Source organism: Arvicanthis niloticus, chromosome 5 (assembly GCF_011762505.2).
Source record: "Arvicanthis niloticus isolate mArvNil1 chromosome 5, mArvNil1.pat.X, whole genome shotgun sequence".
In the NCBI taxonomy this organism is placed as follows: domain Eukaryota; kingdom Metazoa; phylum Chordata; class Mammalia; order Rodentia; family Muridae; genus Arvicanthis; species Arvicanthis niloticus.
In genome coordinates, this window is record NC_047662.1 from 32,733,887 (window position 1) to 32,760,505 (window position 26,619).

Consider the following 26,619-nt stretch of genomic DNA (forward strand, 5'->3'; position numbering starts at 1 on the left):
TTTATCTCAAGTTATTATGAGGAACAGGCCGATAACCTTTTCCTGTGTGTCCTCTCCATGAAGACTAGATGGGGGAAGTGATTTCTGAGGTCAGAGGCAGGAATAATGGTCTTTTATTTATTCAATAACTTGCTGAGTGTCTATTGTATACAGACACTACGAGGTGCTATGGATAGACTTACAAATGTAGTAGTGAACACACAACCCAACTTACCAATTATTTTGTCAAGTATTACAATTTTGATAACTGTTACTAGGAAAAACAGGAGGGACTTAAGGATGCAGGAAAGGGAATCCAAGAGCTAATAGGGGTTGAGGGTGTGATGTTTCTCCTGAGCAATTACTATGTGTTTTCTACTCATTCACACTGGTTCTATTCATTTTGGCTTCTGGAAAGCTTAAATAATGGAAAAGTTACGAAGTTAAGTTTGTAACTCACCTATAAAAAAATCTGTGATCTAATTTTATTAAATTTGTGGGACAGCTATTTACTAAAAGCCTACTGTGTGCTGGGACCAGGGAGACACTGAGCAAACAAAAATAAACATCGAGCCAATAAACAAGGGGAGATGTAGATGAAGACGTGAACTATAAAGGGGTGATGGTCAAATGCTGTGCTTGGGACATCCACGCCGCACAAGCATCACTGGCAATAAGCAGCTGGCTTTCAGCTGGGAAGAAGCTCCTTGGTGCAGTTTCTAGGAATGGGCCTGGGGGCTGTTATTCCTTTCTAGGCTTCTATCTCAGCACCAAGAAAATTCAGGCATAAGATACACTTCTAAGAGATTAAAAAAAATCTTAAACCCATGTGTGTATATGTGCATGTGCAGAGGTTAGAAGACGACAGATGTCTTTCTCAGAAGCGCTGTCCACCTCCTTGAAGCAGCCTCTCTTTGGCCTAGAGCTCATTAGTTAGAGTAGATTGGCTGGCCAGGAAGCCCAGGGTCTTTTGTCTCTGTCTCTGCAGTGCTGGGGTTACACATGCATATCACCACCACATGGAGCATTTTTACATGTACTCTGGGGATTGAACTTGGGTCCTCATGTTTGCAAGGCAAGCATTTTTACCAACTGAGTTATTTTCTTTCCAGCCCTAGTGTGTGTGTGTTTGTGTCTGTGTGTGTCTCTGTGTAATTTTACCTTGAAGACAATGACATTAAAACGTGAAGTTCTTTGGAAGGCAGAGGCAGGTGGATCTCTGTGATTTTGAGGCCAAGCTGATTTACTCAGCAAGTTCCATGACAGCCAGAGCTGTATAATAGATTGTCTGTCTCTCTTATACACACGCATTCTTAACACTTTTTATGGGGACTGATTGAATGCTAATGGCAAATGGCATCTGAGACACCAGATGGGAAAGGTGTTGCGAAAAGGGAACTTGGGAAATTTCTGGGGGCACAGAGTAATCTCCTATTGGGCAAGACACAGGCTCTGGGAATACTGGCAACATCCTCAGCCATTCACTACCATCCACATAAGCTTGCCATGGTGGACACATCCACTGTAGTTCTCATGCTAGACACATCTCCATTTACTCCTTTTATTTTATACAAAGTGTGCCAAGGATATGACAGACTTCAGGGCCCGTGACAGTGCCATTCCCTTTCTTGTCAAATATCTGAAGACCTACAACATAATCTTCATAGGTTCCCAGCTCTTATTCTTGGTCACAATCTGCAGCATGGGCACTAGGTGTTCAAAGTCCAGAATCTTATTCATCTCATTGCTCTTGGGGCTCATTAGGACCTTGAGTACCTTGGCATTGGTGGAGTTCTGGCCCAGTGCTCTCATCAGGTCCTCACAATGGGTAGATGTAGTGAGAATTCTGGATTTTGGGATTCTTAAAAAAATACAGAAATATTATAAGAATGTGTTGTGTTTGTTTTAATTCCAGATGTAGGGATGTGGGGCTGCATCACTGTCTGCAGCAGCTGACTATGATTTACCTTATGCTCTATAAGAGGAGTGGTTTTGCCAGCTGCAGACAGTTTCTGTGACTGTGTGAGGTTTGGAATTCTGGGAACTTTTCAGAGGGTATATAAATGCTAGGACTGCCAACAGGTAGGGTGGGTAGCTGTTGGTCATTCAGGTGGTTTGGTTGTGGTTTGTTAGTAGTTGTGCTTAAAAAAGAAACAAGAAAGAAATTAGATTATAAGATCTCTCTCTCTCTCTCTCTCCCCTCTATTTTTCTTTCTCTCCTATCTAGTGATAGTGAAACTGGAGGGAAAAATCAGTGGGAAAAATAAGAAACCACAAAGTAGCTAAGACAGGCTACAGGTATACAAGATCTTGTCATGGCCTACTCAGACCAGAAGTTGCAAAGCTTCCTTGAGTTCTATGGTTTGATCCTTAATGAGGTCACAAATTTTACTGTTCAGTATCTGTTGACTGTTTCTACTTAATTTTCTCGTATTTTACACACACACACACACACACACACACACACACACACACACACAGCACTTTAAATTCTTTGTGATCAAAGATTATGAGTCATGAGTTTACTAAAAACATAATTTAAAAAGTGAACTCAGTTGAGACCTAATTCGACAGTCATATTATGACAACATGCAGCCAATAAGAAAGGTTATATATGCATGCACAAGGTATTCTTTTCATGGATAAACAAGGAACTGGGAATAGTGGTTGTCTCTGAGCAGAAACTGGGAATAGGGGCACAGGCATGACCTTTACACACCTTCCTTTTTATTTCCTGAAACTTGTGTCATGTATATGCTTTTTTAATCTTAGGATATTATCAGTCTATGAAAACTGACAACACATTTGTTAACAGTTGCTGTCTTTCTCTCCTGCTCCATCTCTCATCAAGGTAATCTATGAGATTGAAGATACAGTGATGTAAAAGTCAAGGAAAGGGTTCCATGTTGGGCAGAGGGAGACAGAACGATGACTGAGGGAACTTGATACTTGCCTTGGGAGGCCATTTGCATTCTGGTCTTCATTAACTATAACAGTGGTTCTCAACCTTTCTAATTCTGAGACCTGTTAATACGCTGTGGTGACCCCAATCACAAAATTATTTTCATTGATAGTTCATAAACGTAATTTTGCTACTGCTAGGAATCGTAATATAAATATTTGTGTTTTCTGATGGTTTTAGGTAACCCCTGTGAAAGTGTCACTCAATCCAAAGGGGTTGATATCCACAGGTTGAGAACCTCTGATCTATAAGATAGTGATAATGGGGGTGTTTTCATTTGCATTCACTGCTATCTTTCTTCATCATCTATAAGATAGCTATAATGGTGGTGTTTTTATTAGAGGGTTCTAGTGAGAAAGATGTTAGATCCTGTTTATTAAAAGGTGAACAAGATTGTACCTGGAAGAAATGGAGGCAGAGAAAGGTTAAGTAACCTCAAAGAGATTCCAATCTGGGGTAGAAGAGACAGACAAGTAAATAGGCAATGCCAGCGACTGTGATAAATACCTCAGGCAGCAGCAACCAGTAAGCTGAGGATGTGTGGGAGGAGTGCTATCTTGAGTTTCCTGGGAACACAGCCTGAGGTGGGGCTCTTGAGTCAGTGGATGACTGAAGAGTGCTGGAGGGCTCAGCTCCTTTTAACCATGACTCAAAGCCTCAGATAGGGTTGTATAACTGAATGTGAGTGCTGTGTAAAGTTTCTGAATGCACAACCACCAAAAAGAGCTCAAAAGCACATGTGTGATGAATCTAAGACATTTTGGCTGTGCTCACCTGTGGTATGTCATATGATTTTTTTTTTTTTTTTTTTTTTTTTTTTATACCACAGCCATGGTTCTAGACATGCAACACTCACTTTGGACTACATATACAAAGCCAGCGACTATTGCCTGAAACACCTCTGTTCAGATTTAAAGCTGTTGCATGCTATAAACTGAAGAAGACATGCTGAGTATAGATATGCTTGTATAGAAGCCTAGTAGCTAAATGGCAGAAAACAAAGACTTTTAATATTTTCCTGCCATCATTCCTTAGCATGTAAGTATCACATTTCAATTATATATTTCAATTGTATTGTGTTAGAGTGTATAGTTGGTAAAGTGCTTGTCTGTTATAGTGCAAGCCCTGGTTCAGTGCACAATACCAGGAACAAAAAGCTTGGTGGTCCATGTTTGTAATCCTTGTATTTCATAAGTGGAGGCAGAAGAATCAGAAGTTCAAGTTTGTTCTTGTATTAGAAAATAAAGGAAAAAAATGTTTGATTAAAAACTTGCTGTTTGAGTTGCTGACTTGATTTTAATTTTTTTTTTTTTTTTTTTTTTTTGTTGTTTTGTTTTTTTCGAGACAGGGTTTCTCTGTGTAGTCTTGGCTGTCCTGGAACTCACTCTGTAGACCAGGCTGGCCTCGGACTCAGAAATCGGCCTGCCTCTGCCTCCCAAGTGCTGGGATTAAAAGTGTGTGCCACCACTGCCTGGCGATTTTAATTTTTTAAAGAATCATTAAATGAATTTTGTCCTGGGATTAGAACTTCCAGCAACTTCTGAAATGGCTATAAGCATGGTTATGACATTTTACATTCAGTTATACACATTTATTTGGTCTTCTTCTTCTTTTTTTTTTTTTTTGGTTTTTTTTTTTTTTTTTTTTTTTTTTTTTTGGTTTTTTTCGAGACAGGGTTTCTCTGTGTAGCCCTGTTCCTGTTATTTGGTCTTCTTATCACTGATGATTATAAGATTCATCAACTCTAGAAAACCTTGAAGATACCCTATGTCCTGTAGTATCACATATTCAACCAAGATTTAGTGTGCTTGTGTGTGTGTGTACTCATTTGTATGGGGATATGTTGAGGCTAAGAAGCCAGAAAATGACATTAGAATGTCTTCCTCATATGATTCTCCAGCCTAATTTTTGAGACAGGGCCCCTCACTGAATCTGAAGCTTGCTTTTTTTGCTCGACTTGCTAGTCTGGCCAATAAGCTCTTGAGACCAAACCTGTTTCTGCCTCCCAGTGCTGAGGTTATTGGTGTGAGCTGCCGACCTTTTCACGTGGGTGCTGGGGATTCAAATTCAGGTTGGTCCTCATGCTTGTGCAGAGAGTACTTTATTTATTGAACCATCTTCCCAGAGATCTAATTTTTTTTAATATAAAAATAGGCAAGCTCATCTATTTTAGTGGTATGCAAATTGCTTTCATCTTCAATACATTATATATGTATGCATACCAAAGAAGTATCTTAAACTTATGATCTATTACAGCAAATGTTTGATTTAAATACCTAGATATCCAGGGTTACTTCTTGGGTGAAAAGGGGCTACAGGTGGAGAATGTTTCCTGTTCTAGGCTAAAGCCCATGACAGAGCAAGGGGAAGAACACAGGGCAAAGAAGAAGCTAGGTAATAAGTATTTTTCATTTAGGGACTGGTGAGCTTTGGCCTTCATACTATTTCTATATTTCTGTAAACATTCTGTGCTATTGAAACAGTTTTCTTCAGATGAGCCGCACTTACTTCATGATGTATTAAGTGTTTCTACTTCTGTGCCATGAAGCCAGAGCTCAGTTGCTTGTGTAGCATCAAGTATTGGGTTAGCTGCCCTCTATAGAAAGTTTGCCTTGACCTCATTCTCTGAGGAGCTGTTGATCATGAGAGGCATCACAGAGAGGCAGGTGTAGATGGAGGACAAGATGCCTAGCCGACTAAAGACTGTGCTAGGAGGGGAATTACTCATGAAGTTCAGAACAAGTCCAGGCTGGGGATATAAATCCCAGAGTTGTCATTTTGAACATGATTATTTAGAAGATGATTTTAGGTGGAGACTGAGTCTAAGGCTAGGAAAACAAGAAGTTCAAGTCTGTGTGCACACACAAACACATTCCCATCATGTACATATTGTCTTCCTTTGAGGCCTGAGAAGAGATATGAGATTAGAATCTGTGTCCTATGTTCAGAGAAAAGGTTTGGGAACATGAACTTGATTTTTGACCAAAACATTTTTCATGGAATTACAGAACATAAACTGGGCTGTTGATGGTTCAGGCTTTAACGACCGTGGCTCACAATCAAACAACAGTAAACATTTAGTTAACAAGAACATGAACAATGGCTGACTAGAACTCAAGGAGGGGGATGGAAAACAAAACCCAGAGATAGCAAGTGCCAACATTCTTCTTGAGTTTTGCAGAAAAGTGACAGAGTGGGATGTGGACCAGGGTCCTGGGCAAACATGGGAGAACGTGTAACACTGCATTAGGGTAGTAGAAGGAAAAAGTTGGAGATGTGGAGAGGAGACATCAGTGAGTTGGCAAGCTTGTTTGGTACCTGAAGCATAGGGAGGGGAGGCTGCCTTCTCCACTGCAGCCATTTGTCTGAACTATCAGGATGGAAGACAATGCAGCCTGCACACATGAAAGCAGGTTGGTAGATGGAAGTTCTCTTGTTGGCTTCCATTTTCTTGGTGAAATGTATAGCAAGCCCATCAATGGAGATAATATGAGAGTGGGAGGAGTGAAAGGGTCCCCCAGAAGAGTGGCTGGCTGAGTTGTTTAGTTTTGTACCTCTTACAGAAGCTTCTTGGAGCAGAGCAGTTCGGGTACTGCTGGCAGACTCAGAGAATGCTGTTGGCTGGGATCTGGAAGAATCCGGAAGTCGCTGAGAGCAGCCCCTGTAAAAGTCTCCTAACTGGTTTCTTGGAATTCCACTTGAGTCATTTTCCCGAAAAGCCAGTATGGTTATGGAGGGCATACCTTTTCTTTAACTCTTTCAGCAAAGACGGGGGGGGGGGGGGGGGGGGAAGTGGTAACTTGCTCCCAAGGAATAAAACAAGCCTACTGGATGTTCAAGGTACAAGGCACTTTCCATGGAAACTTTTGTGTAGTATTTGCAGGGTAGAGGGTATTAAAAACTCACGTGAATTTATGTACTATTCAAAAGACAAAATCATCACCTTATAGGTTTCTACAGCATTCCACTCTCCTCAGGGGAACCGAAAACCCTTTGTCTACAATGCTCTGCATGGGACTGCCCTTCCAGCCTCTCCAGCCTGCACTGTTCACTTTGCAAGGTCTTCTGGACCTCGCCTGGAATGTGCACACAGACTTTTTCTTCTGCCTCATTTTCTATTCCTACCTCCCTTCCTTGCCAGTAAACGTCTCTGCTTCTGACCCAATCTCACGCAAGTGTTCACGACTCACTGGACACTAACTCCCTAAGTGCCAAGCATCTGCGAAAATCCCGATTACTTGTTAGAAGTGGGCTAATTTGCCTCTCTATATTTAGTGCCGGATGGAACTAGTCTTGCGACCGTTGTTCTAATGCAGGCACCGTCAGGGCTAGTTGTGTGGAAAGGAAGGTGAAGCCGAGAGGCCCGGCCCAAGTGGGAGATGAGCAGGCACCGGGAGAAGGCCGTGCGGGCTGAGACCACGAGATGGTTTGGCCCGCAGCCCGAGGGAAGGCGGACGGGAGGCGAGCGCGTGCACCGGCTATTGCGGGGCGAGGCGAAGGACCTCAGTGTTCCGGCTAAGTGTGAATCACCAGCAGCCTCTAAACTCGGGCGAGGGGGCCCACGGAACCCACACCACGGGAAGCCCACCGCAGCAGCCACACCCCACGCCGCTATGAGGCGTCCGGCGCATGCGCGCCCTAGCCCCACTCTCCTCCTCCCCGCCCCTCCCCGCCCTCTGCGTGCGCACCGCCTAGAGCCCGCCTCTCAGAAAGACGGCTGGCGCATGCGGCCCGGCTGAGCACTGGCTGTCTGAGGCTCACCGCGCGCGCGCGCCGGCCTTCTTGTAGCTGACACGAGACTCTGAAGCCGGCCTCAGGTAGGTTGACTTCAGGGATCCCGGAGGAACCGCTCCCCGGTGCAGGAGCCTGTGGCGCCGACCGAGCCCGGCGCGGACGGCCACGCCGCCCGGGCGATAAACGCCTCTTCTCACCAATCAGGGGAGAGTTGGTCCGGCGTTCTGCCCAATGGGCTGCATCTCTAACGGGAGTGGGGCGGGCAGTCCCGGAACGCGAGGTGCCGGCTCCCGCGCGCGGGCCGCGTGGCCCGGCTGAGGAGAGGGGCCGAGTCGGGCGGCGGGAGCAGCCGGGGTTGGTGAGGTAGAGAGCGCCGAGTGTCGCCGCGGAGGGGCCTCCCAGAGCCCCAGCCTGTGACGCGGCCCGACTGGCGGCCTAGTGATCGATGGAAGGGGCTTGTAGGCTCCCTGGGCCTCATAGCCCAAGCTGCCCCGCCGCCTGTGTCTTCCCAATCCAGGGCGAAGATGCTGGCGTTCTCGAGTTCACCACGTTAATGTGATTCCCTTACGTCCACACTCATTATTTTAAATCCTCAACAGCCGAGTGACGCGGGTGCTGCTGTGGTTCTCGTCGCACTTTTTACGGCGGTGCGAGCCCGGGCATCAGGCGCTTCGGGGCTAGATTTAGATAGATCTTGCCACATAAGCGATGGATCCTGAGCCTGATCTTCATCGACTTCAGTTTTTAACAAAAGCTTTCAAGTTTTTCATTCGTGAATTTCTCAGGTGCTATTGCTCCTGTACTTGAAAAACCTTTTATGTCTTGTCATCTTCAGAAAGAAGTGCAGCGTGGACATTCAACTTTGCCCATGAGTTGGCCCCTGGCCATCCCTTTACCCTCATTCTCTTTTCTTGGTGCATCCTGTGGGCTCACCTGCTTGTTCATGCTTTACCCGATTCTTAACTCATTTCAGTCAATCAGCCTTTCAGGCCCATTACTAGGCAGGTTTTGAAAACCGAGCCCCCGGATCTTCCCTTAGGCCGGTCATCCCTCCCTATTACCTTGGTTTTGGCACTAAAAAATGATTGGCTTTATTATTTCCCTATTATGTGTAGCCTTGGTGTGCCTCTTTGTTTCCTTCCTTCAAACCCTGCTACTCCTCTACTCCTTTATTTTTCACTGTACTGACTGGACTGCTAGTTACTTAAGTATGGATCCAAATTTGACATGTTTGTGGTGCCCCCAGTATGAGTAGCTCTCCCATAATAGGTAGTTTGTAAATGTTAGGGAATGGGTCCTCTCCAACTGTCTCTTTGTAGCTTTTGGAATATTTTTTGCTAGTCACTGTGGGAGAATGCCAGAATCTGAGACAGAGACAGAGAGACAGAGATCTACTCTCTCTGAGTAAAGTTGGGGCAAGATGAGGTGATTCTTTCAGTGGCAACCTGTTCTGAACTGAGGAATCTGTAGGAGCATCAGAAATTGACTGAGTGAGTCTAGGCTGTAAGATATGCCAAGCAGATTAGGACATATCTAAAATATAGCCCAAGTTTGATAAATGCATTAACAAGGAATGATTTAATTATGAGGTGACAGGTTTTCTCTCAAGGGTATTGTCTTCCTTTTTGGGGTTCCCAATCTGCATGAGCATACTAAACACTCCTGAAGGGCTTAGGTTAAAGATTAGTCATCATTTCTTTTGCGTTTTTTCTGCGCATAAAGTCACCTTCCACTCTTTTCAGATAGGATCTTTTATGTATGTAGATCAGGGTGTCTTTGAACTTGGCAACCTTCCTTTCCAAGTGCTCCTTTCTTTACTGGAATGGAGTACCACACCCAGTCAAACACTTTGGAAAACCCAGTTGTATTTTGCAGCACTATACTTCTGAAAAGACTGCAGCAGAGGGTAGAGAAAGCAGGGTAACATTCCTTACTGTTTGAGGGAAAGGTATTTCAAGCATTATGATCTCCTTGCCAAGTGTCTTCATTCTTGTTCCTGGGAGGAATGGAGCTGGGAAATGCATCCAGCAGAATTCCCTTTCTTTGTTCTTAGCTTATTTTTGTTTTAATTTGGCTTCACACAGAGAGTTTCTAGAGGAGGAAAGTGTCTTCTCTGTGCTAAAGCAAGCATTTCTTGATACTTGGTGGCAGCATTTTTCTCCTTTTGGTCACATTTGGGTTTGCTGACCAATTGGTGGCCTCTGAAGCTGGGGACTGGTGAGAAATCTTTTGGCATGTTACTATCTCATTGCTTGTTGATTCTGTTTTCACTTGACACTCAACTCTGCTGGTCTTGCATCCACTCTACTTGTCTCACGTGTTTCTTTTACCCCCACCCCCACCCCCACCATGTTATTACCCCCTGAGTTCAATGTCATCTTCTCTATTCAGTGTGTGCTTCTGACTGGGTTATTTCACAAATTCCATTTCCTGCAGCCTGTATCATTTCTGTAGGGCATACCTGGGAGAGACTGCTGCCAAGAAGCAACTTATTAAAGTACAGATGAGAACTACATGTAATTGAAGGAACTGGAGGTTTTGTAGACTTCTATTAAAGGCAGTTCTTTTCTGTTGGTTAGTCTTCCAGAACTTTGTTCTTTCTGTGTGGTAGCCAAAAACATTCTTTCAAGGAGAATTTGAATCCTCATTCAAGATTGTGATCACCCAACCCCCATACCAGGCAAGTGTCTCTATTTACCCTGTGTGTGGGGGGGAAAATTACAATCTTGAATGAGCTACAAAGTTTTATTTGTAAGATATATGTATATAAACGTGTGTATTTATATGTAAAATTTCCATCCAGGTTAAAAGAAAAATGAAGTACATTCTAGTTACTGGTGGTGTTATATCAGGAATTGGAAAAGGAGTCATCGCCAGCAGTGTGGGCACAATACTTAAGTCATGTGGCTTACATGTAACATCAATTAAAATTGACCCCTATATTAACATTGATGCAGGAACATTCTCTCCTTATGAACATGGTAAGAAAACTGCATTTTTTTTTTCTCTTTCATTTAAATAGTAATGTATCTGGGAGAACATGCTAGCTTTGGGGCATGAGGTGTATATCTTGTATAACTTCCATTTCCTACCTTCTAGAATGATCCTTAGTGCAATAGAATGATGCTTTTTCTCTCTTGGATTAAGAGGAAGCTGCTATCTTAATAGATAACTCAAGAGTTTCTATAATACATGTGAAATATGGGGGCGAGATGGGGTGGTGGCAGCTGACTAAAATTTTTTTGTTTTTCTTTTTTTTTTTTCAAGACAGGGTTTCTCTGTGTAGCCCTGGCTGTCCTGAATGAAACTCACTCTGTAGACCAGGCTGGCCTCGAACTCAGAGATCCGCCTGCCTCTGCCTCCCAAGTGCTGGGATTAAAGGTGTGCGCCACCACTGCCCGGCATTTTTTTGTTTGTTTGTTTAAAAATTTTCATTTCATGAAATGAAAACATTTGAGAAGATGGAATATGCTGCTTTGTGGCCCCAGTCTTTAGAAATTGCATGGGTGAGTAGAAGCTGTAACAGACTAGGTTTTGGCCCTGTCATGACAAGTGTCTTTCAAACAGTGAGGGCTGTTTTGTAGCAACAGGTAGATGCTGGACTTGAAGGATGGGTATGCTTGGGACTCTGTTTTCCTCCTGGATTTGACTAATATTTATAATGAGGATCTTTTGAAGTGAGTGAAAGTTGAAACCATGAAGAAGGGTGGAAAATAGCATTTTACTTTTTTATTGAAAATTTTTTTTCCTTTTTGTTTTTTGAGACAGGGTTTCTTTTGCCTTGGCTGCCCTAGAACAAGCTCTGTAGACCAGGCTGACCTTGAACTCACAGAGATCTGCCTGCCTCTGCCTCCCAAGTGCACTGCCTGGCTGTGAATTCTTATATGTGGTGTGGTGAATAATTGGCATATCCATTCTTTGCTTAAAGTTGGAGAAGCAATGTTGAAACAAACCTTAAAGCTGAGGCTGGTGGCACAGTCCTGTAGTAGTAATCTTAGCATTAGGAGACTGAGGCCAGTCTTGACTAAATACATAGTGAACTCAAGGCTAACCTGGGCTACATAGCAAGGCCCTGTCATAAAACAATAGAACTCTTTTAAGTCCCCATGCCTTCAAGTTTTAAAATCCTATACATTTTTTTTTCTGGTTTTGAAGTAAAAATCTGTAAGGATATATATTATCATTAGTAATAAGTAACAGAAGGTTCATATACTAAAGGGATTTTGTTATTGCTCTTCATTTACTTCTAGGGCTTTGTGCATGCTAGCAATAGCTATCTCTATCTAGATCTATAGATAGAGATAGATAGACGTTGCCTTTGGAGGGATTTTAATATAAAGTTCTTGAGCAGAGAATGGGTTCCTTTTCTATCTAAAAGGGTGATATAAGACAGTTTCCTTCTCTGTTTCTGAGCTTGTTCTATATGCTGGTGGTAGGATGAATCATTCTAGGTAGTATTTTCACCAGTAAGTTATAAAGAGCAAATTAAACAAAGGATGGTGCTACTTAGGCTGTTGAATAAAGTGTAGCTCAGGCTTGTGAATTCAATACCACCTTTCTGTGTATATGTCTAGGGTTTCGAAACGTCCCGTTTGTGTTCCTGGAATTTTCTGCTCCAGTAGGTCTTTTGCTCAAGATCTCTCTTACCGTGAAATCCCTTCACCCACAGCCTTCATGGCTGGCCTTTCCTCCATTCCATGCTGTTTAACTGTTCCTGATACAGAGTGAGTTCAGGCTGAAAGCATGAAGCACTCTCTTGGAGAATAATTGGTAATTTTTCTTTTTGTGACATATTTAATTTTCTAGAAATGATGTCCTTGTTTTGTAATCGGATTATGTAGACTTTGTTCACAGTGTTTATATTTCAAGATTGAAATTGCGCCATGGCAAATGTGTTTTTCATTTCCTTGAACATGTTTACTCTTCACTGCAGGAGAAGTCTTTGTGCTAGATGATGGTGGAGAAGTTGACCTTGACTTGGGAAATTATGAGCGGTTCCTTGATATCCGCCTCACCAAGGACAATAATCTGACCACAGGGAAGATATACCAGTATGTCATTAACAAGGAGCGCAAAGGAGATTACTTAGGGAAAACTGTTCAGGGTAAGACTGCATTTACCTTTAAGGCATAAATTATTAGCCAATTTAGTTTCTTTTGAGTTCAAAAACTTAATGTTTATGTGATTTCACTATTTTGTCACGGTATTATTACCAAAACAAATATCCTTTCAGTTGAAAATTCAGAATTGTATGGTTGTTCACTTAATAATTTGAGAAAGCTCTTGTTGTAGTAATGGCATTGATGGTTAGTTTAGCATGATGGCATGGTTGGAGTCCAGTGAGCTGTTACATTTATGTGCTGGGCAGTGAAGGCAGTTTGACTGGGGCCTAATGCCATGTGGCTTGTGTAAGTGAGGAGGGAGTGAGCTTCCATTGCATCTCTTGGTTTTCTGAGTCGTGTGGGCTGATGGGAGTCTGAGAAGTGGGCTCTTGGGGTCCTGAGAACAGCTGACATCTGTTGACTGTTCTGAGCTTCTCTGTAAGTAGTCATTTGGGAAAAGTGTTCTCATTTGAAAAGGTGGCATTGTGACACCATGGGTCTAGTGTTATGACAGTATGTCAGTTTGGGCCTCTGAGTTATAAGAATAGATTAGCACAGAGAGCTAAGGTTCAGCCTGACACCTGGGTGTGGCATGGGGCTGCCTTTGCCAGATCAAGGCTTAATCATTTGTTAATTTGGGGCTTAGCTATGTTATTTAATAGCCTCATGAACACCTTTTCTGTAAAATGGAGGTGGCTAGAACTTCAGCTACTTGGGCTGTTAAGAGTTAAAGGACTGTATCAGTATGGTGCTGTTCCACCTTTCCGACACATGGAAGGGACTATTGTGAATTAAGGTTATGTCAGATGTACAGTTGGTGGTTCTGGTGTGCTTGTTTTTCTGAATACTTAACTGTGGTCAGACCTTTACTGGTCCAGCGCAGTGTATGTGATGAGGAAATCATTGAGGTCACTGTCCTCATGTTGGTTGGGCATGAGACAGGCAGAAAACAAATCACATGAGATGTCTGATAGAAGGTGTGATGGAAATAAAGAGTAGGGCCAGAAAGCATGACTGGGAAAGCCACTCCAGACAGGTGTCTTGGGGCTCCAGGAGAGAGCTTGAGCTTAGAGTTAGTCAGGAAGAGTGAGGGAGGAAGCACAGGTACACAGGCCTCAGACCACAGGGATCTTTGGGCAAGGGCTATAGGGGAGACTGCTGTGGCTGAGACACTACAGTTTAAAGCAACGGAACAGTAACTCGGTGGATCTTGTGATGCATTCATTGAGTACTAGAGTTTAAATGTGGAGTTTAAATGTTCTGATTAGTGTTTATAGATCACTTGGCTGCTCAGTGTGACATAGATAATGGTTACCTATGCAAGAGCACTGCTGCTTAACCTCAGATATTCTATACAGTCACCTTTGTACTTTAGGGACTTGAGTTCAACAACTGTGATTCTAAAGTGTCCCTTAGGAGCTGGGTATTACTGAGTCCTGGATGTACAGCTATAAAGACATCTTCACAAGTGGAGACAGCAATTAACACTACGTGATTGATGGAGACACCAAGCTTAAAAATATATCTTTAATGTATTTTTAAAAATATAAAATATTTTTATATTTTATATTAAATCAGTGAGCCACATGTAGTGAGTGGTGAACTGAGATTTGATCCTAGATGCTGTACCTTCACACTCTGCTGTGTTGTTATGTCTCTTACAGTAGATTGTCTATACTTTGGTAAACTGGAAATAAATGGCACAGGGTTCTAGTAGACTGTTTGCTCCTGGAAACCACTCAGGTGTGATATACCCACTGCAGCCTCAGCTAGGAGCGGTAGGAGTGGTCACATGGTCTGTGCCATGTGTGGCCAGAAAAGTAGACTGCATAGGGTAGGTGTTCTGAGGTCCTTAGGGAGCCATTCTTATTTTATTTTTTTAAAGACTATATTAAAGACAGTTTTTTTGGGAAGCTGCTCTTGAGTGAATTCACTAGTCCCAAGGACTGAGGCCAGGAAAGTCACCATGGGGGTCTGGGGAAGAAGCAGCAGAGAGAAGAGAGTAGAGAGCCACTCTTGGCTTCATTCTTTTCATTAACAACCTACAAATCTGGAAAGAAAGCCTAGGGAAGTGTGAGCCCAAAGATTTATTGAGTCATTTAAAGGTACTTCAAAAGTATTTTTATGATCCTACCGCTTGTTTAGGCAAAAAAGTACCCCATTATTTGTTTATTCAGCCAGAAAGTATATCAGTTCGTTTTAACAGTAAATGTATTTACCTTCATAAATGCTGACTGACAGTAAACACAAGTCACAGGTTTCTTTTCTCTTTTTCAGTTGTCCCTCACATCACAGATGCAATCCAAGAGTGGGTGATGAGACAGGCGTTAATACCTGTAGACGAAGACGGCTTAGAACCTCAAGTGTGTGTTATTGAGGTTTGTATGATTCTTGTCTCTGTGAACTAATTCAGTCATTCCTCTTCCTGGCCACCAATAGGACCATGCCCAGTGAACTCCTACCCTGACATTCCTGTCCACGAAGTGGACTGGTGCTCGGGGAAGCAATGCTGTCCTCACCGACGCTCCCTTCTGTGTGTGTCGGATGATCGAACACTTGACTCGCAGTGGCAGGACACATTTCTGTCCCTCCCTTGATGTTGGCAGCCCTTTGCTTACCTCTGGCAGGGTTTACCCTGTTAGCTTCCTTTGCTTAGATTCTGTTCTACTGTCCGTTCATTCCAGGGCTGGAGCTCACAAGTCTCAGCAGTTTTGTTATAACTGGTAGTTTTTATTAGAAAAGTTATTTATACTTAACTAAGGAGCCACATCTAGGTTTTACTCTGTCTATCTATTCTTTGTGACTCTCAAGTGAATTAAAGGTATCTAAGAATTACAGTTTAGTTCCTGGTACATTTCTTTTGTGGGGGGGTGGATTCGAGGCAGGGTTTCTGTGTAGCCTTGCTCTAGATCAGGCTGGCTTTGACTTACAGAGTTCTGTCTGCCTTGGCCTCCCAAGTGCTAGGATTAAAGGTGTGCCTAGCTCCTGGTACCTTTCAAACCCGACCATTTCCCTAAAATGCTGTGGTAATATCTACAATATTCTTGGGGTAATCAGGAGATTCTAACAGCATCACCTTTGAGCACTAAGCAGTGTCTGAAAACTGACTTCTGCAGGGCTATTAGGCATTTGTAGTCACACTGTAACTGGGCACTAAATTGAGAGACAGCACATGTTAGTGAGTCATTGTTAATGTCTAACATGGTGTGTCCTTTCAGCTTGGTGGCACAGTGGGAGACATTGAAAGCATGCCCTTCATTGAGGCCTTCCGACAGTTCCAGTTCAAGGTCAAGAGGGAGAACTTTTGTAATATCCATGTCAGTCTGGTTCCTCAGGTAAGGCATGCAGTTTGCCTCTAATAGCTTTCAACACTGGAGTTGCTGGAAATAGGAAATAAAGAACTTCTTGTGAGTTTATTACAATCACATTCTTATATTTACTTATTTGGTGTGTGTGGAGGGCATACATGCTCATACCTGCTGAGCCTTTTTGCCAGTCTATGATATGAAAGATTAAATGGAAAACATTTAAAAATTGAAACAGGACAGTTACAGTTAAAGATGGTAGATTGAGTTTGTGTGCTTGTCTTTATTATCTGTCAAAGTAAAATAATTTTTTAAGACGGTATTTCAAAAAAGATAGATAGCATGGGAGAAGAACTGGTAGTATAAAAATAAGGACTTCACAAAGTTGCTGAGGGAGCAGCCTTGCGGCAGAGGATGTTGAGAAGTCATCCTTTTTTCCATGGACTCTCCAGAGGCTCAGGATGGGCAGTGGGAGGCTTTCAGGCTCTTCTGGGAGTAGATAGGAATAAGGGCTCACTGCGACTGCTGCTTTAGAAGAGGTTTGCTGACAAGCAGACACTATGGACAGTTGAGAGCGGGATGCTGATCATAAAGATGCTGTGTTGCTGAGCTGCCCTGCTGGTTTCCAGAGTCTGTAGAGCCAGGGTGGGCCCCTCCACATGGGAAATCTGAGACTCACCTATGACTAGCCTAGGAGAAGACACTAACCCTAAGGCTCCCCAGTCACTAACTTGTCACTTATAGGGAGCTTGTAGTTTGCTTTTAGATAAGAGTCAGCAGCCAGTGACGGCATGTGCTCAGCAGGAGCTGGATACCCTAAGACAGGAACACAAGACAGGCGAGAATTGAAGTTAAGAATTGGGTAAACAAAGATGAAATTATGAAGGAGGGAGGTTGAAGGAATACTCAGAAAGTAGGGCAGAGAGAAAATAGAAGAGAAGAGTTAAGAATGTTAGCAGATTGGTCCAGATGTGTTATATATAAAAGGATATCCTGAAAATTACAACAAAGAAATGAAGAGGAAAATGTGACCTGAAGCAGACTGTCATGGTATGCCTGGAGGCAAGGGTTACTGATCGGCTATGGAAATAGAGCCATATTCTTTTGTGGATATGTCATCTTGGCTACTTTATTCTGAAACAACAGAGTTTAGCATATATGAAAAGCCATATGATTCATAAAGCTCAAAATAATAGTAATGGGTTTTGAGATAGACAGTGTGTCGTAATGTACCTCAGAGTGGCCTGGACTCACTGTGTAGTCTAGGCTGCTGGTCTTGAACTTTTGACATCCTAAGTGTTTGGATAATGTACATGAGCCACCATGCAGGGCTGAAACCTAAAATTTTTAACTATTAAAACTCTTTTCAGAGTTTTCTGACCTCTGCTCTGAACAAGGAAACTTTAAGATACAGTTTCTGGATTAAAAAAGCCCACTGAGTGCTCATTATATTGGGTCTAAAACAGCCAGCACTAAGGTTATTAGCTAGAAGAGTACAGAATAATGGAGCAGAAGGCCTCAAAGGCTCTAAGGAAAAAAATCAGAAGTCAGTATGGCAAAACTAGGAGCCAGAGAAAAGTGGAGCCATGGCATTAAAACATTCTGAGGCAGTGGTTTTCAACCTTCCTAACTGCAGCCCTTTAATACAGTTCCTCATGTTGTAGTGACCCCAACCATAAAATTATTTTGTTGCTACTTTCTAACTAGTTTTGTTATCGTAAATCTGTTTTCTGATGGTCTTACGTGACCCCTATGAAGAGGGCCTAAGGCACAGGTTGAGAATCACTGTTCTAGGGAAAGGTTCTTTCTATCTGAGAACTGTAAACCTAGCAGAGTTATCTTAAGTGTGGGAAGAGAATAAAGGTACTTTACTATAGATAGAAGTATGGCACATGGCTTACCTGAACAGGTCTTTACATACTCAAAAGTGGCCACAGCTGAAGAGGGTGGTGCCATGGTGCAGGACAGAGAGCTCAATAGAGCATGCCTTAGACAAGAGAAGTAGCAGTGACACGCAGCAGAAGACTTGAGTTAACATGGGGGTCAGCTCAATGGCAGCCCTTGTCCTGAGTGTGAGCAGAGCCCTGCTTCAGTTGTGCCATATATATATATATATATATATATATATATTATTTGGAGGGTTTGGAGAGTGGGAGGACAGGGCCATGTAATACTGTCTGTTAAGCCAAACCCCATAGAACCAATAGACTCTACAACATATGCATGTGTAACTTCAATAAAAATCTAGGCTGAATTGTACAACTGAATTCTTCATTTAGAGGTTTAAAGAAAAGTCATGCTAGGAATTTTTCATAGAGAAATGAACCACTTTTTTTTCCCCTCCATTTTGTAAAACAGCCAAGTTCAACAGGGGAGCAGAAGACAAAACCTACCCAGAACAGTGTTCGGGAACTTAGAGGACTTGGACTTTCTCCAGACTTAGTAAGATTTCCTACGTCTCTGGTTTTTATGTCATCTCCCAATTCTAATTAAACTCTGGCCTGTATGGCAGTGTGGACGTTTGTCAGCATGTGTTTGATGGAGAAAATAATGCATCGAGTGGGGCTGGAGTTTGAGTGGCCTTCTGGGTCTTGTTTCTTGCTGTCCTCCATTCCTCCCAAGAACATAAGGAGGAAAACCAGTCAGTTAGCTCCGTAGTTCACTTGTTTCTCCTTTGCTGTCTCTCATACTCTCCTTGGGATGTAGGAGTTTTGGTGAAAAAAACAGTGGTGTGTTAGTGGATCATGGGCACTGTGTTTACAACTGACATTTTCATCTCTATTTTAATGCTAGTTGTGAAAAAGCCCTACTCTGACCCTTCTTTCTACGGAGTCTCTTGTTTTCTTAATTGCTAGGTGGTGTGCAGGTGCTCAAATCCTCTTGACACATCTGTGAAAGAGAAAATATCAATGTTTTGCCATGTGGAACCTGAACAAGTAAGTAAAATTTAAGCTCTGGAAATGGCTTTTTACTTCTGCTTGCCTAAAGCCTGAACCACGGGCTTCTTCTCAAGATATGTTATGTCATAGGTAAGAGATAGAAAACTGTCCCATAGGTCTTAACACTTTTCCTCTCTTATCCCCTGACTTGTTCTTTCTGCTGCTTGGGATGAATGTCTCTAGGGTCTCACCTTATTTCTTGGTATCCCAGAACCTTGTGTATGCTAGTCAAGTTCTCTTACCATTGAGCTGTCTCAGGCCCGTAGTTTTACTTTGTGGTTCATTCTGGCCTTAACTTTATGCTTGTCTAGTCTTCATCTCTCAAGTGCTGAGATTACAGGTGCGTGCTCCCAGTCTAGCTATTGCTTTGTTTTTGCGCTTTTGGTGCAAATCCAATTACACAGTGATAACATGGTAAATAGGGGATCTCCAAAAAAGATTGCTAGAAAATGTGGTTTTGTCTTACTTAAGCATGTATACCCCAGTTCAGGCCAGATCAACCCAGATACATTGGAAGTTTCCTTGACTACAAACTGTCTAAATTTGATTGTTATTTCACTGGCAGGGAAATTTACACTATTGTTCAGAGATGATAGTACCTGTAACTTGGTGCAGGTTGGAGGTTGAGGGAATCTAAGATTGCTAGGTGCATTGTTTGAAGATGGATATGTATGCATAATATGTGCAAGTGAAGGAATGAGGTTGCTAAGTATATTATTAAAAGGGGGAGGGGTACATAGCCCAAAACCAAATGTGGGTCCCAAGCTAAACCATCTCCGTCTCCTGTTTGCCTGCCTCAGTACTTATAAAAAGCTTTTGCCACATTTTCCTTAACCCTCAGAATGAATCACTTCCCTCTCTAGGTTGCTTGTATATCTCAGATATGCTGATCATGAACCTGTCTTATGCCCCTTGATATGTATATACACATGCATGTGTAATCCGTTTTATGTTTCTGCAACCTGGTATTCTGGATGTTAAGGCTCCCATATATTTTTGTCTGTTGCAGTGTTAATAGATCTAAGTATGGTGCTTATTTATGGAAACAGTGGTGGATATATATGGAGCTTATGGCATTGGTCAATGTGTTAAGAGTTTCTTTTTTTTTTTTTTTTTAATTTATTTTATGTGTTTGAGTGTTTTCTTTGCGTGTGCACAGTATGCATGCCTGGTACCTGTAGAGGTCAGAAGAGGGCACTGGATCTGGAATTAGAGTGGCAGATGGTTGCAAGCTACCTTGTGGCAACTGGGACTCAAGGGTTATAGAAAGAGTGTTGTAATTCCTTCTAGGGCAGGATTCCCAACGTCTCAGGGATCTCCTGGGCCTGGTCTTAAGAGTTCCCCAGCACCTTCCAGTTATGCCAGCTTGGGCTTGACCCTCTAGCCACATGGGCAATTGAAGGGCTCCAAACCACGTGGAAACCATAGCACTAAGAATTGCCTGAAGGAGATCAGAAGAAAGGTGCAGGCAAGGAGTTTCTAGATGAGAAAATGTAGAGTTTGTTTTACTGCTTGATGATGGAGGGTCAGGAGACAGAGCAGGAGAGCCCAGCTAACCTGGTGAGAACAGCAAAGCAGAGGCCTTAAAATGAGAGCAGTCCACTTAGTGAAACTTGAAGGATATTGATAAAAAGGGCAGTTCAGATCATTGGCATGCATGGAGCAAGGGGAAAGTTCTTGACTTGTCTTTACAGAGGTCTTCTTCCATGAGGACTCAGGCCTTGGGATAAAGGTGGCATCTGGTGCTGGGGTCAGGTTCCTTGACTTAGGTTCCTGGGGCTGGGGTCAGATTCCTTACTCCTAAGCCAGGGGCTCCTTCTCAGGTTCTGCTTTATACTCAAACCACTGAGCATAGAATGATTTTCACTTTTCCACAGTGGCCCTTTATTATGTACTTTATTTCAGGTATTCCTGTCTTTACAAGTGAGGAGAGAGGAGATTCCTTTCTTTAGTAGAATTAACTTTCAGAAGTAATCTCTGGGCGTGGTGGTACAAGCCTTTAATCCCAACATTTGGGAGGTGGGAGACAGGTGGATCTCTGAGTTTGAGGCCAGCCTGGTCTACAAAGCTAGTTCCAGAACACCCAAAACAAAACAAAAATAGAGAATGTAGAAAAAAAAAAAAAAAAACCCAAAGCTGTGAAAACTCTTCTATTCACCGAGATGAGTATTCCCTCGTTTATAACAGATTTGAATTTCAGCTCTTTTGCCTGTTTTAAACATTGGATTGTTTTGTCATGTTCTAAGAGGTTAGTTTGAATGTCATCTTTTTGTCGTGTGTGATTTCTCAGTCTGTAGTTTGCTTTTTTAAGCTCTTAGTGTCCCACAAAAGCTTTTAAATGTTCAGTGTTTTCTTTTGTGGGTGGCTATTTGAAGAACTCTGCTTAATCGTGATCATGAAGATTTTTCTCAGTTTTTGCAAAAGTTTTAATTTATACCAGACACATCTTGAGTTGATATTTGTGTTCAATAAGGAGTATAAAACCATTTTTCTTATGTATGTATTTCCAGGTATGCTGCTCTGTTTGTTGAGAGGGCTATCTTGTGATAATCATTTTGTTGCATTGTATATGAGATTTGTTTTATAAACTTTAGATTTATATATATAACTTCATAATTTTTGTTAACTATAGTGAGTGATATTTTTAAAAATTGTATTCTTGATTAGAAATGGTCCACACACGAGGCACCATGGTGATTTCTTTTGATTCATGGTCTTGCATCCTACTAAGATTCTGTTAGACACAGATAACTATAATTCCTTGTCTTTTATGGGCACATAGGCAGTAGTGGCACATGTATGTAATACCAGTTGCTTTTGGTTTTTCAGATTCCATTGTGTTTCTTGTCTGACTGTAATGGGTGACATGACCTGATTAGTGACTGGACCCTCTTCTTGTTCTTTTTAGTTCTCTAGACTTCTAACAGTAAGCAAGAAAAGCAAGTGTCAGGCTGAGGCTGTTTTCTATTTTCAGAATTTCCCTAATCATAATTTACTTAGACTTTTTCTTATGAACATGTTCTGAATCGTAATCGTTTATATCCACAGAGACGATCTTTTTAGTTTTCTCCTTTGTAATGTGCTTCTGTGGCATGTTCCGTTGTTGCTCCTGTTACTGGCACATACTCACTGAACAGAAAGATAGGCTTTTTTAAAAATAATATTTCCATAAGTTTACCTGAATTTTGATAAGATTTATTTATTTCAAAAATTATTTATTTATATTTTTTGAGATAGAGTTTCTGTGTAGCCCTGGCTATCCCGAAACTCACTCTGTAGATCAGACTGGCCTTGAATTCACAGAGATCCTCTTGAATTTGTCTCCCAAGTACTGGGATTAAAGGTGTGTGTGTGACCACTGCCTAGCTTGAGTTTATTCCCCTGCCCCCTTTTTAATTTGTTTCCTACTTCCTGTTGGTCTTCTTCCTTTACCTACTGTGTGGCCCTTCTTCTGTTTTCATGTCCTGTATGTCTCCTAATGGAGAGGAGCCAAAATCCATTTTAAAATGGTTCAGTGTGGTGGATTTCAAATTTGACTGCACATTGCAATAAGTAGAGAGCCTCTGCCTCCAGAGACTCGGATCTGAGTGGTTGTGGCTACAGCACTGGCATGCCCTCAGAGATTCTTTTGTACAGCTGATTTTGAGAACTACTGATCTGTTTGTTGATTCAGGAACAGGTCCTTTGTGGGCATAGTTTTGTTGTTGTTTTGAGATAAGTATTATGAGATAGCCTAAGCTTAGCCCCCTGAGTGCAGGAATTACAGGCATGTACCACCAAATCTGGTTCTTTTATAAGGATTTTTGCATCCATGTTCATAATAGCCTAGCCACTAATTATTTTTTATTCGTGAATCAGTTGTGGAAGTTAACTTTTTCTAGAAAATTATCTTTTTTTGTTCCAAATTAAAGTGTCCCTTCACCTCCAAGCTCATATAGATATAACCAAAGTTATTTGTTTATATTTAAGCACCTATTAAACCACTTTTTTTTTTTTTTAAAACAGGTGATCTGTGTTCATGACGTTTCATCCATCTACCGGGTACCCTTGTTGTTAGAAGAGCAAGGGGTTGTAGACTACTTTCTTCGGAGACTTGACCTTCCTATTGAGAGACAGTCACGAAAAATGCTGATGAAATGGAAGGAGATGGCAGACAGGTTTGCCTCCTCACACGCAGTTGGGCATGCATGCCTTCATCTTTTGCAGGGGTTCCACCATGCTATAATAATGGGTTAGCACTCCTGATAGAAAAGGTGCTTATAGGAAGAGAGGTTCAGAAGGCTAACAAAGGTTTTATGACCAGCATGTGGTCACAGCACAGAGGAGGAGGACTAGCTAGGCCTCCAAGCAGAGAGTTCAGATTACAATACTCTCAGCAGCTCAACAGCACCACCGGCAGCCTAGGGGCAGAGGGATACACGTAGTTCCAGAGCCACTAATGCTGGCCTTGGTTGTAGTGCTCCTGTTGTGTTTCTGTTACCTAAGCTCAGTTTGGGAACATTCCATGTATTCTACAGGAAAGGGCTGAACAGGGGTGTGGGCTGCTGCCACCTTGTCCTGAAGCTCTGAGAGTGTTTCATTTCTAAGATATTTACTTGTGGTGTAGAGCAGGGTGAACCCAGCTGTAGTTGGGATCATGGTGGTGGCGGTGTAAGTACACACAGAGCAAGCAGAGCGCTTATTCTCTTGTCTGTGATAACTGCTTTCACTTTGACAGTTTTTGGCTTTTTGGTTTTTTGGCCATTTATGTGGTATGTTTTGTGTCAATTTGCATGTAGCTATAAAAACAGCCTATAGTTTTTAATGGTCATTTTGATAAACCATGAAACATTGTCAATCTGTTATTAATTATGTTTGCAAATGAAAATTTTTAATAAGTGTGGCTATTTCTTCTGTGACTGTACCATAATTTGACTTATCACACTAACTCTTATGAACTGAATGTTTAGGTTTTCCTCCCCTTTTGGGACTTTTTTAAAAATGACATTTATTTTGGTTGTGTTTGTACATTTGAGTGTGTGCATGCCACAATGTGTATGTAGTGGTCAGAGGACAACTTGTGGGGATCTGTTTTCTTTTTTCTTTCCATTGTGGGTTCTGGAAATAAGAGCTCAGATCTTCACACTTGTATGGCATGTGCTTTTAACCACTGAGCCTCTCATTAGCTCCAGTCCTACCCTTTTTGCAAAGCCTGTCCAGTTGATCTGAGGGTCCTTTTTATTGTTCTGTGCGCAGTCCTTAGGTGATACTCTCTGGTTATCATCTTTCCAGGCATGTTTCCTGTTTTATGTCATTTTAGTCTCGTGATGGTATGGACATTACAAGTAACTGCCTTGATCTTTATTTGCTAGATACGATCGCTTGCTGGAGACCTGCTCTATTGCTCTTGTGGGCAAGTACACCAAATTCTCAGACTCGTATGCCTCTGTTATTAAAGCTCTAGAGCATTCTGCATTGGCTATTAACCACAAGTTGGAGATCAAGGTAAGGAATGGGGAGTGTAGGTTCAACCAAGGAATAAATGGAGACTGTGTGTGTGTGTGTTTAAACATTTAAGACGGTTTTTGGGTGGGTCTGTGTTTGTGTACCATGGTATACATATGGAGAAGACAATTTGTAGAAGTCAGTTCTTTTCTTTCACAATGTCGGTTTTAGGGATTAAACTAGGTTGTTGGGATTGAAAAATGCCTTTACCCACTGAATTATCTCAAAGACTGAAGCTTATCTACTTTATGAGTTTTGGAGCTCTGCATTCATTTTTAGGGATAAGAAAGATTTATATTGGCCGTTGGCTCCAAGAAGACAGTAGAATATTTTCTAGAAATAACAAAAGTGCCTTAGTGCATGGGTCTGAGTGTCAGTCTCTGTGGAATAGATAGGAGGGCCTGGTGGACATAGGTACGGTACACAGTTGAGGACACTGCCTAAGATCCCTTTCCACTAGCTGCTCTGATGAGATGTCAGTACAGGCTCCTAGCAAGTGTCATGGTTAAGGACACAAGACTAAAGAGGAGGTGGCCAGGCCTAGGGTGCTGGCTTTGGTGCTCTGTGACCTTGGATATCTTAACTTCATGCCTCAGTTTCCTTTAAAAGGGGATAATGATAGCTCTTCCTTCTGTGGTTAAGAACTAATGGTTTACTGGGAACTGCTGAGATTGAATCTGCCATATAGAAGAAACTGCTGGATGTATTCATTGCCCTTGGAAGTTAAGAGCTTTTGCTCCTATTGTACTGGCTGGAGCTTTTCAGGAGATGGAGGACAGGAGAGTAGGCTCTTGGTCTCCAGGGGCCCATGTAGCTGTGCCCACAATTGGTGTTAAGGTTTGCTGCCTGCTTCTCCATATAGCTCTATATAATTGAGTGTGTTGGCACATAGGTTCCTATAGAGTGACCAGTGACATGGTATATGGGTTAAGAAATAGAAGAGCCCAGTTTACTACCTTGACTTTTTTTTTTTTTTTTTTTTTTTTTTTTTGGGCTAGTTCTTTCCATAATTGATTTATCTATTTGAGGTTTAGCTTGTGGCCATCGTGTGTTCAATGGTTGAAGTTGAGAGAAGAATAAAGAAGAATAAAAAGTCCTGGCTTCTTAGAGATACTGGCTCTCAGACAGAGAGAGAACACCTAGGAAAGAGGATCACCTACCTTGGTAGATATCTGAGAAGGGTAGACTTCTCAAGGAAGGTCCTGAGGAGGTTGAGAAGGGTTGGGAAGGCAGAGGGAAGGAAGATTGTCCTAGGGCCTGGAGATGAAGAATATTTGGGAATTCAGTATGAACTGGAGAGGGTGTGTAGGTAGTGCTGAGGACATGAACTAGGTCAGCAGTTCCCTGTAGTTATTCCCTGAGGTTTGGGGAATAACTACAAGGTATTAGACAGGGGAGATTAGGAACAGTGGCAGAAAGAACCTTATTTTAAAAATAGTCAAAAGACTTTCAGAGAGAGTACTACAAGAAATAAACCAGTTATAATCTGAGCAGTTTTTAGGTCAAGCAGTTGAGATCAAGGTAGGATCAGAACTTCAAGGTCATTTTTATCTTCATTGTATTAGAATCAAATACTGCTAAAATGCTCATATCTTATTATAAATAATTATATTATCTGTATTATAAATAATACATCATACTTTGATTTGAGTTTGAATCCAGCTTGGAATATATGAGACCTTTCTCAAAAAAGGAAGGAGACCGGGAAGGAAGGAAATTGTAAAATAAGATGCTTACAAACAGATGCTTGGCACTTGGTTTTTACAGAAATAATTGCAAATGAATTAATTCAAATGGGCTGGTGGCACATACCCATAAGGTGGCTGAGAGGACAGGGGACCTCGTGCTTGCTGCCAGGTGCACTGCTTTAGAAAGCAGTTTGACAGTTTAATATAAAGTAGAATGGCATGGCCTCATGCTCTCACACCCAGGTGTTTCATTCAAGAGAAATGAATGTGTTGGGCTGAAGAGGTGGCTCGGTTGGTAGAGCTCAGTTCCCAGAAGAGCAGGGTCACTCTCAGCTGTGTAAGACAGGGGGGCTGTATGAGGCCCTGCTGAAGAAAACAACAAACACAACAAACACAAAGAAGATTGTATGTAAGTCGATACAGGCA

General features: G+C 42.1%; 1 protein-coding gene and 1 pseudogene across 5 annotated transcripts in view; one reads left to right on the forward strand and one right to left on the reverse strand.

Moving 5' to 3' along the window:
- Positions 1-384: 384 nt before the first annotated feature.
- LOC143442364 (myosin light polypeptide 6 pseudogene) lies at positions 385-6,734 on the reverse strand (annotated as a pseudogene). Its single transcript, XR_013110478.1, has 3 exons — positions 6,496-6,734; positions 1,947-2,120; positions 385-1,840 (listed from the first exon to the last, which is right to left on the reverse strand). The product of XR_013110478.1 is annotated as a myosin light polypeptide 6 pseudogene (transcript).
- An 878-nt stretch (positions 6,735-7,612) lies between these two features.
- Positions 7,613-26,619, forward strand: part of Ctps1 (CTP synthase 1) — a 63,740-nt gene continuing 44,733 nt past the window's right edge. For 2 of the 4 annotated variants that reach the window (XM_076934284.1, XM_034502826.2), the window contains exons 1-9: positions 7,613-7,758; positions 10,479-10,656; positions 12,609-12,779; positions 15,055-15,155; positions 15,996-16,112; positions 18,441-18,524; positions 18,938-19,018; positions 23,027-23,178; positions 24,373-24,505. In XM_076934284.1, coding sequence (XP_076790399.1) covers positions 10,491-10,656; positions 12,609-12,779; positions 15,055-15,155; positions 15,996-16,112; positions 18,441-18,524; positions 18,938-19,018; positions 23,027-23,178; positions 24,373-24,505 — 1,005 coding nt within the window. In that variant the 5' untranslated portion in view covers positions 7,613-7,758; positions 10,479-10,490. Of the gene's footprint in view, positions 7,759-10,254; positions 10,356-10,478; positions 10,657-12,300; positions 12,446-12,608; positions 12,780-15,054; positions 15,156-15,995; positions 16,113-18,440; positions 18,525-18,937; positions 19,019-23,026; positions 23,179-24,372; positions 24,506-26,619 lie in introns of those variants that run through there. The other 2 variants (XM_076934283.1, XM_076934286.1) reach the window with 2 other exon arrangements.